Source organism: Lepus europaeus, chromosome 3 (genome assembly GCF_033115175.1).
Source record: "Lepus europaeus isolate LE1 chromosome 3, mLepTim1.pri, whole genome shotgun sequence".
Lineage (NCBI taxonomy): Eukaryota > Metazoa > Chordata > Mammalia > Lagomorpha > Leporidae > Lepus > Lepus europaeus.
In genome coordinates this window covers 57,633,782-57,647,330 of record NC_084829.1, presented here as the reverse complement: position 1 = coordinate 57,647,330, position 13,549 = coordinate 57,633,782, and the positions used below count along the sequence as shown (strand labels likewise).

The 13,549-nt window shown below is 43.5% G+C and overlaps 1 protein-coding gene across 1 annotated transcript; it reads right to left on the bottom strand.

Annotated features, from left to right (window-relative positions):
* Positions 1-280: 280 nt before the first annotated feature.
* Positions 281-13,325, bottom strand: BAG2 (BAG cochaperone 2). The gene is made up of 3 exons (XM_062186311.1): positions 13,139-13,325; positions 2,886-2,995; positions 281-1,766 (listed from the first exon to the last, which is right to left on the bottom strand). The coding sequence occupies exons 1-3, from the start codon at positions 13,249-13,251 to the stop codon at positions 1,354-1,356; spliced, it is 636 nt and encodes a 211-aa protein (XP_062042295.1). The 5' UTR covers positions 13,252-13,325; the 3' UTR covers positions 281-1,353.
* Positions 13,326-13,549: the final 224 nt, after the last annotated feature.

Sequence of the window (13,549 nt, the reverse complement as noted above, 5' to 3'; positions counted from 1 at the left end):
GAGACTAACTTGGCATCTTTGTGCAGAGAAGCTCAGCATTGCTTGCATCTAATCAAGTGTATTGTGAGTTTTGTTTTTTAGTGTGAGGAATACCTACATCCTAAAGAAAACAGTTCAGTGTATTCATTTCAAAGTAGTTTTGAGGGTAGTTGTTGAGGTTTTTTGTATATCAATAGCATTAACTACTTTGAACAAATGTGTTCTATAGCTTCGATTCATTCCACAGATAATCAGTACAATGGTTGACCTTGTTAGTAAATAAAAAACAAACTACATCAAGGTATTTTATATCTAATGTTAGAAAAAGTTTAATGCTCAATGTTGGACCAATTTCGATGAAATGGCTACATTTTAATTACTAAAGATAGTATAAATTGATAGAACTGATACAAAAAATTTGGAAATATGTGTCAGGCCATGAAAATGTGTATACCCTTTGACCCAATAAATCCACTGCTGGAATTTATACCAAGAAAGTAAAAAAAAAGAAAGAAGGATAAAGCTCTATATACATAAGTATGCTGTAGTAATGACAACAAAGTGGAAACAACCTAAATGTTCAATAAGAGGGAAACAGGTAAGTAAATTGTTGTACAACTGCATAAAACAGAGCTTTTCAAGTTGACAAGTAGGCAGACCTACTAGCAGCATTTAACTTAAGGAAAACCAAGTTACAACATTGTAATTTTAGAGAAGTTATGCATCTGAGAGAAGATGAAATGGATATAAGTATTGATCACAGTGGTAAAATTACAGGTGACTCTCTCATACTTTGTCATGTTCACAAACCACATATTATCCACATATTATGAGGTGCACAAAAGTTCAGAATAATTTGGTTACAGATGCCTTAAAAAACAACTGAATGGGACAATGTAGGGAAAGCCTCTTGTTTTGGGATTCCTTTCGTCCCGCTAAGCATGGTGCTGTGCTAACACTAGAAAAGCAGTACGTTGTATGCTGCCTAAGGGAAAGCACACCTAGGCAGATGCCCCAGGTAGCCATGTAGTTCCTTGACAGAGAAAGCCTGGGAAAGAGCAGCAGTGGCTTTGCCCCCAGTTGAGTGCTGTCCCCCACGCCATACTTTGTATTCATACACAGAACAGGAAAAACATAGAAGTAATGTGCTATATCCTAGTACAAGAATTCTATATAAAAACTTCTAGATAATTAAAATAATTCTAGTTTTAATTGGTATTCACAAATCCGATGGCACTGGAAATATTTTCCTCATCTGAAACAACTATCCGTATCAAATAAGTGGTTATGTCTAACATAAAGAACTAGTTTTCACTTAAAATAGTACCTTACCATTCTTACATCATTATTTGTAAATGCTCTTAGGTTTAAAGACTAATTAAATCTGCTTTCGGCATTTTGTTGCAGAGTTTTGGAACCAGCTCCTTTAGAGTGCTCTAACAGCTTGATGGCCTTGTCAGAGTTTTCAATGTTTCTAAGCAGAGTCTCTAATCTTCTCTTAATTTTCTTCTGATCTTCAAGAGCACAGCCGATTACTATGGACTGAAATTTCTGATCAACTGGCCCTGGTGGCACCTCAGACGAGCAGGCACTGTAGAGTGACATTAAATGATTCTTAGCATTTCCCAAATCGTCCAGAAACTTATTGACCACATCATCAATAATCCTTGTGGCATGTTTTAGGGATTCTTGCTGTTGTGGGTTTCGAATTGTTTCTACTGAAACTTCAACAGTGAGGGTTCGTCCCATCAAGCGGTTTGCAGTCAGATTTAATTCTTCTCTTTCTCCTAGACAGAAAAAGTTTTGAAATGTCACCAATATGAGAGACAGACTTATCCGTGAAGAACACTGAGGCACGTGTGGCTAAATTTATTTTCTATAAGCACTTCTTCTATGAAATGTTTTAGAGTTAAAAGCTGAAACTGTAACACATACAAGACTGATGAACTGTCAGAGATTCTAGAATAAATGTGCATGCTAATCAGAATATTTTGCCCCAAATTTTGCCTGAAAAAAAGTAGTAATGAGAGTGGAGGATAAGCTGGCCTCAGAAGTGGGCCGTGGCTCCATCCCCTGCAGGCAGAGATAAGCAGGCCAGTGATCTCCATCTTGGCTACACAAGGAGGCTATCAATGATGGTAAAAAGAGCTCTGTTGTTAATCTTGGGTAAAAGCCACCTGGTTGTCCTGTTCAAAACCTCTTTCCTAATGCATTGACCTTTTGCTCAGGAAGCTGAAGGGCAGGCCAGACCGTGAGCCACAGTGGATGTGGAACAGCTGTGGCTGGACTTAGACTGGTCACATATCTCACCAGCTACCTGGCCCACAATTTATCCTGTGGAGCACCAAGTAGGGAGTCCAGTGTCAATGAAAAAATCCCAAGTGACCCATTCCTCCATACGCCCTCATGCTCTTCATACGAAAATAACCGCACATTCTGAGACGTAAGCGGGCTTTTTCAGCCCCATAATGTAACCTTTCTCTGCATTTTGTTTGCATTTCCTCTCTTTAAGTCACACCTCAATTCATCTCTGCTTCTTTACTTCCCTGCTTCCACTCCTCACCTTCTGCTTCTGCTCTCACCTTTCCTGTGGTCCAGTAACTTACAAACACCAAAGTTAGAACGTGAAACTGTGGTGAAACAGGTGGCTTCATGCTTGGGGCCAGTTCTGCAGCTGGTAGGGCTTTGCCGTTCACTCCACGCTGCGGCACAGGGAGCATGCTGGGAGTGATCTCTGGGGAAGTGGCATTTCTACAAACTGACAGCTACAGCTGCTCTCTGCAGCATGCAATAAATGCTGAAGCCTAGTGTACACATGCCAGAAGTCAAGTAAAAGCTGCCCAACTTCACACACACCCCTTGAAGAGTGTAAAAGACAAGCCCCCTACGGTGGCAATGGCTCTCACCGTCACTGATCTGCCGCATGTCCTGGCTGTTCTGGATACTGTGGATCATTTCCAGGAGGATTTCTTTCTCTTGCTCAACAGCACTGGCAGCTTCTCTCAAAGCTTCAACCCTACGTAAGTTGGGAAAACAAAGCAGTTACTACAGCGACGTTCTTCGTATTGATCTCCATCTCTCATTCAATCCAACTCAAGTTCACAGACCATTAGGAACACTTCAAAAGTTCCTTGTTCCGTTTTTAATTCTTCCATTTTCTGTTCTGTTTTTATCCACTTGCCTCCCTTCCATTTTCCTCCTTGCTTACAGGGCAACTGTTCCGTTTGTATTTGTTCCTACGAACTCTATTGTTTGTTTATTGTGTACTTTAAAAAAAAGGGATTTATTTGAAAGTCAGTATTAGAGAAAAAGAGAGATAGTGACAGAGAGGTCATCCATCTGCTGGTTTACTCTGTAGATGGCTGCAATGACCAGGGCTGGGGCAGGCCCAGACACTTAGGCCATCTTCTGCTCTTCCCAGGCCATCAGCAGAGAGCTGGAAAGGACACCCAGCAACTGGGACACAAACAGGTGCTGACATGGGGTGCTGGCATTGCAGGCCATGGCCTTATCACTACACCGCAATGTCAGCCCCTACTGAGTACTTTTAATTTATATCTCATTCTGGTTTTTTTTTTTTTTTCATTCAGCACTATTTTACTAAGAACCAACTAGGTTTCTGTGTATACAGTACATCTAATTGGTAGCTTCTAGGGGAAGGCACTTGGTATAGTAATTCAGACTGCTTGAGATTCCCATATGCCATACTGGAATACTTGGGTTCAAGTCCTGACTGTCCCCAATTGTAGCTGGCAGCTGGGAGTCAGCAGGGGATGACTCTAGTAGTTGGATCCCTGCCCTCCACTCTATTGAGTTCCTGGTTCCCACCTGGCCTGGCCCAGCATGGGTAGTTGAAGGCATTTGGGGACTGAACCAATAGATAGGAGCTCACTCTCTCTCTCTCCGACTTTCATATAAATAAATTGAAAAATTTTTAAAACACGATGTTTAAAAAATCAGCAGCTTCTAATTATACAATATTCCATGTGTATACACACCTGGTTTTACCTCCCCACTCTCCCAGAATGGATGTCTAGGGTGTCCACCAACTGCACCCCCAAGTGAGAATTTCCTTAGGCTCCATCCCAGGCCAGAGCTGCTGTGTATGTGTACTCTAAAAATGGCAGGGAGCTACAACTCTTCTCCAGAAGAGTTGTACCATCCACTCCCAGCAGTGAAGCATGGAGTCCCTTGTTCCCACATCCGTGGGCACGGAGCTTTCCAAGTTCTTATGTGTTGCCAGTCTAATGAGGGTGCAGTGATAGCTCAGTACTTAAGTGCATTTCTTCCCTTATTAATGTTTGATAGCTCTTCAATATCCACAATAACCTGCTGATACACTTTGCCCTTTTTTTAAGGTTCATTTTTAATTTATTTGAAAGGCAGAAGGACAGAGAGAAAGGGAGAAAGAGATCTTTTATCCGCTGGTTCACTCCCAAAATGGCTGCGATAGCCAGGGCTGAGCCAGGTCAAAATCTGGAGCCTGGAACTCCATCTGGGTTTCCCACACGGCTCACAGGGGCCCAGGGACGTCAGCGATCATCCACTGCTTTCCCAGATGCATCAGCAGGGAGCTGCACTGAAAGTGGAGCTGCTAGGACCTGAACCGGTGCTGACATGAGATGCCAGTCTCCCAGGCAGCAGCTTAACCTGCTGCACCATAAATCCGGCTCCTTTGTGTTTTTCTTTTTTAAACAGGAGTTCCTGTCTTTTTGTTGATTTCCATACTGGAGATATTAATTTCTTACTGATTACAGACACTGCAAGCGTCTTCTCTCATCCTGTCATAGATGAACTTTGTCAGGATCTCCTTCACTCAGCAGAAATCCTTATCTTGATGAAATCAAATTCATCATTTTGTTTAGCCTTTTGGTTAATGGTTCTGAAGTTCTGTTTAAAGGCCTTCTTCACCTCTGATCATGTGATATTTTCTGTACTAACTTTACAGTTTTAACCTTTCTTGCATTTACATCTTCAATTCATTTGGAATCCATCCTTATGTGATTAGGTAAGAGTTTTTTTATTTTTCTTTTCCCTGATCTGCATAATCTTTACTGCATGCATTAGCATATTTGACTGTTCTTAATCCACATCCATTTTGTTTTATGGGGATACACTTTAATATTTGGCAGAGCAGTTCCCCAAGCCCCAGTCTTCTTTAGAAGAAGTGATTTATGGCCCATTATTCCTCCATATAAACTCTAGCATTAGTTTTTGGGTTTCTCAAAGAGTTGAGGGAAATCAGACCTCTTTATAGTATTTTCATTACATTCAGGGACATGACGCATCTCATCACTTACTCAGATCTTCTATATTCTTTATTAGAGTTTTGAAGTATTTTTCATTCTAGCCTTGTGCACTCTTTCTATTTTCTTTCTTTCTTTCTTTCTTTTTTTTTTTTTTTAGGCAGAGACAAAGAAAGAAGGGGAGAGAGAGATACCTTCCATCTGCTGGTTCACTCCCCAAATGGCTGCAATGGATGGGGCTGGGCCAGGCCGAAGCCAGAGCCAGAAGCTTCCTCCGGGTCTCCCATGTGGGTACAGGGGCCTAGGCAGTACTTGGGCCATATTCCGCTGCTTTCCCAGGTGCATTAGCAGGGAATTGGATCAGAAGTGGAGCAGCCAGGACTCACACTGGCGCCCATGTGGAATGCCAGCACTGCAGGCAGCAGCTTTACCCACTACGCCACAGCACTGGCCCTGTCTTGTGGGCTCCTAAGTGTTCTAGATTCTTAGATACTTTTTGAATACTATTGCTATTATAAATAATTTTAATTGTATTTTCTACTCAATTATTGCTGATTTAAGAAATGCTGTATTTCTAAGTTCCTTTTAAAACTGGCAACCTCAATTTACACATTGATTTTAATGGCCAGTCTCTTGTTTTCAATGGTTTTTCTAAGCTGATGATCACATTATCTGCCAAAAATAATTTTTATCTCCTCCTTTATAATCATACTCTTATTTTCTTCTTTAGTCTTGACTAAGGTCCTCTCTAGAACTGTATTTAAAAGTGGCAGTGATGGGGTTTGTTTTTCCCAACTTTAATGAGAAAGCCCCTGTAGGTTTTTGGTAGAAAGTTCTGATCAAACTATAGAAGCGCCACCTTCCCTACCACCCTCACTGCACACACATGCACCCACTACACATATACAAGAACACATCTAGTCAGTGCAGAACTAGGCTGTAGAATCAGGAGGGCAAAAGAATTTTTAAAAATTCTTGCACATCTCAAAGTGTTCTATTGTGAGATCACTGTCTTCTTACAGATTACAGTAACTATGTCACCAACTTTCACAAAATTAAACAGACTTATCCCCAGTATTTAAATGGTCATAGAAACACAAGACCATGGGAGCATCATCAGTGGACTGGGTGACCTGGAGAGACTGAATGGGAAGATGAGGGGCTGCCACTGTGGAGTACTGGGTCAAGCCATTGCTTACGACACCGGCACCCTGTATCAGAGCACTGGTTCTGGTCTCGACAGCTCTGCTACAGAGGGAGCTCCCAGCTAACACGCCTGAGAAAACAGCAGAAGATGGCCCAAGTATTGGGCCCCTGCCACCAACAAGGGAGAACAGGATGGAGTGCCAGGCTCCTGGCTTCAGAATGGCCAAGTTCTGGCCATTGCAGCCATCTGGGTAGTGAACCGGTGCTCTCTTCTCGGTCTCTCTGTCTTTTAAATAAATAAATGAATCTTTAAAGAAAAATGGGAAGGCAATTTGGTAACTTTCTGAAAGCCAGGACATGCCCAACACCTGTCTGTGACATCAACTGCTGGCTTCTGGACTCCAGCATAATACCCACAGCCCCTTTGCTTGCATGCAGGCTTTTTGGTCACTGAGACTCATATCCTTAGCTTCTCTTATACTGAGGCCCTTGGACTTGATATCAACATCCTAGGTTCTCCTTGAAGATGTCCTGACACGGGACTTAGCTGCCACAACTGTTTGAGCCAAACCCCTAATAAATTTTCCTTCCTTCATATACTTAAAAAAGTAATACTAGATCATGGAAGGTCTAATGCAGAATACTGCCTTAAGTGGGCACAACAGGAACAACCTCATGTCAGTTCCAGAAAAGGATCTCCCCTTCTCACCCAATCACACATAGGCCTTTTCCCGTCCGTCACCCACCTGTTATACCCCAAAATAGCACTGATAGAGTATGAAATCACAGAGTAACTTTATTCTTCAAGATACTAAATATATATCAAACTTTGTGTTTATAAAATCCAGGAAAAGCAAAGAGTTGGTAAAGGTCTCATGTTATAAATTTGGCTGGAAAACACAATAAAATATGAGTACAATATTCTACAAATCTGATCCTCTTCCAGCACCATTCACTATTTACTTAAACATTTTACATTAGCAAACCCTCATACATAATCTAGGGCCCAGTACATGAAAGAGACTTCAGTTGGCACTGATATGAAATATTTAGGCTAAAAATGTAAAACATGACTCCAATATTAAATACAGAAGAAATATGTGACCGGTAAATGAGAACATGCTGAAAGAAAAGATTAATTTTTTAACCCTCTTGAGCATGCATTCAAATAAATGTAAGATGATAAAGCGAACTGAATACTATTCTAAAAGGCTTCAATTACAGTAAGTTACAATTGTAAATTCATGGAGTTATCAACAAAATTGGTTAAAAAGAGACATTGAGAAAAGCATATAACCTATCATATAAAGAAGATAGTTTGTCATTAATTGAGACCAACTGAAATCAGAACTTTAAAAAAGTTCTGTGGGATTTTCCAGAAGGTTTGCCAGGGCCTTTTCTGCATTTTTAATGCATAGCTCTCCATTTTCATAGCAAAGGTAAAATGTCATTCTTCAGAATGTAAAGATCCTAAGGGCTTTTTTGGCACCGTGGGCCTTTCACATGCTATTCTCTCTTCCTGCAATATTTTTCCTCCTGGACCTGTCTACTACGTGATGTTCTCCAAACCCAGTCCTTCAGGCAGGAACTACTGCTTCCTTACCAGCTTCCCCCTCCTCTTCCATGAGGTCATGACTGCTTCCCATGGCACTGTTCACTCATTTAATGCAGGGACTGCATCATAATTTTAAATTTTTTTCGTTTACAACACTGAACCTGGATCTTTATTCAAATAGTATTTGTATTTTTTATCAGCTATTGCTATTCTTAAAATTAACTCACATAAATTTTGTCTGTAACTTTCCCATAAAAACTTTCCCATCAAAAACTGTTAACTGGCCGGCGCCGCGGCTCACTAGGCTAATCCTCCGCCTTGCGGCGCCGGCACACCGGGTTCTAGTCCCGGTCGGGGCACTGATCCTGTCCCGGTTGCCCCTCTTCCAGGCCAGCTCTCTGCTGTGGCCAGGGAGTGCAGTGGAGGATGGCCCAAGTGCTTGGGCCCTGCACCCCATGGGAGACCAGGAGAAGCACCTGGCTCCTGCCATCGGATCAGCGCGGTGCGCTGGCCGCAGCGTGCTACCACGGCTGCCATTGGAGGGTGAACCAACGGCAAAAAGGAAGACCTTTCTCTCTGTCTCTCTCTCACTGTCCACTCTGCCTGTCAAAAATTAAAATTAAAATTAAAAAAAAAAAACTGTTAACCATTGTATTTTTTAATATTGCCTGTCTCTATTATTCACCTTTAGAACTCTGGTTAGGCCAGTGAGGGGCCGTCCACTTTGTTTCACGTTTCTGAATAGCTCTCTGACAACACTGCTCCTGGCAGAGAAAGGGCAGTTCCGTATTTGCTAATAGATCCTAGAAGCAGTTACATGTCCAAATTGGGAAAGAACTTTCCCTCACATCCAGGCTGGCCTGCCCGGTGCTCCTGAAAAACCGTCTCCATGAAATCACACTAAGCAGGCTTGGACAACACAAGCTGAGGACAAAAGCTCAGCACAGGCATCCTCAGCTGCTCCAGCTGCTCCAGCTTCAAGGAGCAGAAAAACACCCTGTTGGGAGACTTAGAAGAGGTACAATGATAATTTCATCAAGACTGGCTACTATGGATAGGTCTGCCAACAGGGTGGGCAGTGCCAACGGCACAGGCACTGGCACTTGCTAGCTGTGTGACCTTGAACAGTTCCTCGCTTCCTCAATTCCTCACCTATGAAACAGGGCTAAGAAGGAGCTGACGGTCATGACTGAGGTGAAGCAGGTTAACACAGTGCCCGACAGAGCTGCAGCGGTATTGGACGTGTGAGCGACTATGCGTAATGTGCCCAGAAGGTATTCTATACTTACCGTTATCAACATAAACGTCTATCTGTTAGTAACAAGAACTTGTGTTTTCACAAAAGGAAGGGAAATGGCAAATGCCCATATGAGAGAAATGACTTCTGAAACAAGTTCTTCAAGTCACAGCACAGTCCTGTTCTGCTTCAATATTCCTGTTACTGTTACGGGAAAATGGCGCTGGAGACATATTATTACCTGGGTTCTTTGTCTCACATGGAAGAATATTTTCTAAGTGGATAAGCAGAGAGATTTAAAGATTTATTAGAGTCAAGACCACCATCCAGAGCAGCATGGAGGGGGGCTTCCAAGAAAGGAAAAACCCCCAAAGGACCCCGTGACACTGGGGTTTTTAAGTATAATTTTGGGATGAAACTGTCAATCAATGAGGCGGGGGACAACCCCAACACAAGACCTTATTTACAATTCTTCATCCTGCCCAGCTTGTTCACAATAAAACCACCATCACAAGGGTGCGATATCTAATTTGTTTTCACAATAAACTGGAGCTCAGAAGGGTAGAGTCACCACTCCCTTGCTATTTTCATGATAAGATTGGAAGCTCCCAAGGAGTGGGCAGGCAGACACTTCTGACCTTGCTAAGGGTAACTTTTTGGGGGGAACATTTTCCACCCTGTTTCCAGACTGCCTATTAAACCATTTAACTCTTCACGTTATCAGAAGAATGCTACAACAATCACTTAATATTTTAAGCAATGCATAACTCTGAAGGATTTTCCTAATGATTACCAAAATGATAAATTACATTCACTATCAAAACACTCTCCTGTAAAAAAGGAACAGGTGTTTTTAGTGTTAAGGCAATAATAAGGAATAACAGCCTTGCGCAAGCCACTTAATTCCCCTGGACCTCTCTGTGTTCACACATTTCTAGAACAGATAACATGGGCCCTCCTTCTACCTCAAAGGGTTTTTGTAAGTTTCAAATGACAGCTTGGAGGCAAAGTGCTCTTTGAAATTACAGGCTGTTTTTACCATAATAACGATGAAGCCATCTGCCCTGGAATGCTGGTACCACCTCACAAGGAAACTGAAGCAGATGAATTATCCATATAAGCCCCGACCCGGGCCTTCATTTCCTGCGCACGTTAAGCACAGAAAATGGCAGACAGGAGGAGGGAGGCAGCCATTACGTGATCAGTTTTGGGAAACGTGTGAGCAGCCCATCTCGCAGTCCTATCATTTTGCCCTCCAACAGTCTCCAAAACCCATTCCTCTACTATTCCGGTTACCATTCTGAGCCTTCTGGGGGCTACCCGGTATCTGGCAGATCCTGACTGTTGAATATGTACTGCACTAAAGCTACTTGCAAATGCATTTTCCTCTCTGTCAGTAAAATCATCATTTCTACATTTTAAATTATGATATATTTAAGAGAATTAAGGCATGAAGTCTTAGAGCCTTGTGAGCCAGACTTGCTGTGTTCAGTTTTAAAGTACACTGCTCTCTGGTGGTATGATCTTGGATGAGTCTTTACTTTCTAAGCCTCAGTTTCTCATCTGTGGAGTGCAGATCACAGTAATTTCCACACAGATATGGAGCCTGACATGTAAGCTGTATTATTTATAAATGATAAATGTTTAAAAAGATAATTAGCAGAGTAGCTTGAGCTATTGACAAATGTAAAATTATATTCCATTCAGAAATCATGAAAACCAGGAGAGAAAGGAACTGCCTCTTTGGGGATGCAATCTGGAGACAAAATGCAGTCAAAAAAGCAAGGCTAGCGTAACAATAAAGTATCAGAAACAAACTGAAGAAGACTGCCAAACATTTTACAGCATTTTAAGCATCAGGTAGGCCAAATATTCCATCAAGCACTGGGTATAATCCTGTTTTTGCTTTCAGAGGGAAGAAGTGTCTTTCCCAAACATCAAACTAGCATTAGAGAACAGTACATGCATACTTCTAAGTACAAGCTAAAATGTTTCACTCTACTAACATAACTACTTTATTAGTTTTACTTAATATGAGCTCAAACGATGAGAATAAAATTATATATGAATTTCACGTTTTAAAACTCAACCTCCCTCTAGGCATGATTGTAGTTTTCAATGGTACAATGCTCTGCACATTGCCTGCATGGTATCATCCAAACTTCAGTTAGGATCAGCAGCAGCAGTTTTCTCTATTTTTGCAAACCTTCTGACACACTTGCTTAGTTTTCAGTATTTTAAAAGGAAGAAACAAAACTCTAGAATTACTCCAGAAGCCCTTGAAATGAACAATTAACACACATATGAATCAGACTTTCCTCCTTCGGCCCAAGTGGTAATTAAGCAACTTGTAATTTAATCACTTCTGTGCAGTAATCAGAATTCATTTGACGTTCACCAAATATGAGAAATACAGTAACACCCCAAATCAGAGGCCTTGTTTTAGAAGAGGAGCACTTGACTGCTTTTGTGCCTACCACATGTGAGGACAATGACTCAGCTTGTCATTGGAAGGAAGGAAGGAGGGGGAACATGCTCCTCCTGTTCTCTGACTGGGGGAGAGGGGCTAGTAGAGAACCCCCAGAGAAGTGTAAGTTACTTATTAAGCTGCTACACGAAAGAAATCCCATTCCTCAGAGGAACCTGAAGTAGCTGAGGCCACTGTAGTTTTACTCCACTTCCTTTGGGCGTTGAACCCAGGTTTGCTGACTCTGTGGCAATCCATAAGGAAGCATTACTTCTCTCTTCAACTTGTCGCACCCTAAGTGAACCCCAGTCCCTGGCTTAGGGCCCAGGTGGCTCTGTTGCCATCCCTGGAATTGTGAGTGGAGAATTTCACACGTTCTGGCGATTTCCTCCCAGTAGTAATAGCGAATCGTTTTTTACAAGGAGACACTGTGGTTACTGATATATTTTCTGGGCAAACAGACACTTCCTCATGTTTTGGTATATTAGTGGAGGGAGAGAAGGACACACAGTACAGCACTGTTTACACTTTGGGGCTTCCACACTCCTTTGCGCCCTCAGAACTGAACCAAATCCTATGTGCAGTGTCAGGGGGCTGTGCGTGTCTCAAGATTTTCACCTAACTATACCTGCACACAACCACAACGCAGACACTAACTTTACAGACACACATGTTTATAGATAGTACATAAACGTTTTTATACACTGTTAAAGAAAAAAGCCATTTCCAAAATGTATTACTACTTAGAAATTCTATACAAGCCTATTACTATCTTACTTACTTAAAACTGTCATCAGGGAAAAAGGAAAAACTGTTGACTATCTTTTCATGCTTTCGGGCCAGTGACTAGCACTTTTAAGGTCTCAGCAGTATCTTTTATGTCAGGTAATAAATATTAAGAAAATAAATACTGGAACACAGTATGTGGGCTTAGGAGAGCAAAGGCAGCCATAATGTCTTTAATCCACAAGGTACAGGACCCAGTTACTGTTCCTCCTACAGCCCCTCCCTTGGCCTACTGCTCTACAATTTTTGCTCTTAGATGCATTCCCGGGGCTCCCCCCCCCCTTTCTGCTCTGAAGTGCTTTGGAACAAGAAAACTTCACGGGGGTGGGGGGTGGGGAGAACACTTTTTCCCTTAACTCGCAACCTTGGGGGGGGGGGGTTTGCTTAAAGATCTTTGGGACCCCAGAGAAGGTTCTGGAAATAATCTCCATTAAAGTCACCCTAACTTTTATCTTCTCTGGGTATTCGCCCACACAGGTGTGTTCACGTGTCCATCAGTAACGTGCTCACAGGTTAGCTTGGACGGAACGCATTTTCTCTCAGCGAGGAGAGGAAAATCTGCCAGGCCACAAACTGCAGCGCCTCCATCCCCAGCACCCCAACAAGCAACTTCTCCCGCCGCCGCTTGCCCCAGGCGGGGCCCTCGGCGCGCGAGCCGCCCCCCAGGCCGGCAGGACGCCCGAGCCCGCCGCGTGCCCCGCGCCGGCCCGCCGGCCGCTCACCTGAGCTCGAGCTGGTCCAGGCTCTCCAGCAGGCGGCTGGAGCGGTCGGCCATGGAGGAGGAGCGGCAGAAGCGCCCCTCGTTGGCTTTGGCGTTAATCTTCGCCTGAGCCATCTGAGCCTCCGAGGCGGGGCGGCCGAGAGGTCACCGGCCTCTCCCGCGGTGGCGAGTGGAGCGCTCCCGGGCCGCAGGCGTCGCCGTCACCGCGCGGGGCGCCCGCCTCTCTCTGACGCCCGCGGGGGCGGCCCGCGAGGACGCGCCGGCTCCGCCGCAGCTGCGTGGCCAAAGAAGGGCAGGCGCGGCGCGCGCGGGGCTGGGGTGGCGGGGCCTGGAGGGGGCTAGCTGGACGCAAAAGCTCGAGGATGGGCCTCAGGAGCTGGGGCCCCCGAGACTCTGGGATGGGAAGATCCAG

What these genes read in the sequence shown, in the direction of transcription:
- BAG2 (XM_062186311.1), bottom strand. Translation starts at nt 13,251, where the DNA reads ATGGCTCAGGCGAAGATTAACGCCAAAGCCAACGAGGGGCGCTTCTGC. An exon ending in CTGGACCAGCTCGAGCTCAG is followed by an intron (nt 2,996 to 13,138) that starts GTGAGCGGCCGG and finishes CAACTTACGTAG; the next exon opens with GGTTGAAGCTTTGAGAGAAG. An exon ending in CATGCGGCAGATCAGTGACG is followed by an intron (nt 1,767 to 2,885) that starts GTGAGAGCCATT and finishes TTTTCTGTCTAG; the next exon opens with GAGAAAGAGAAGAATTAAAT.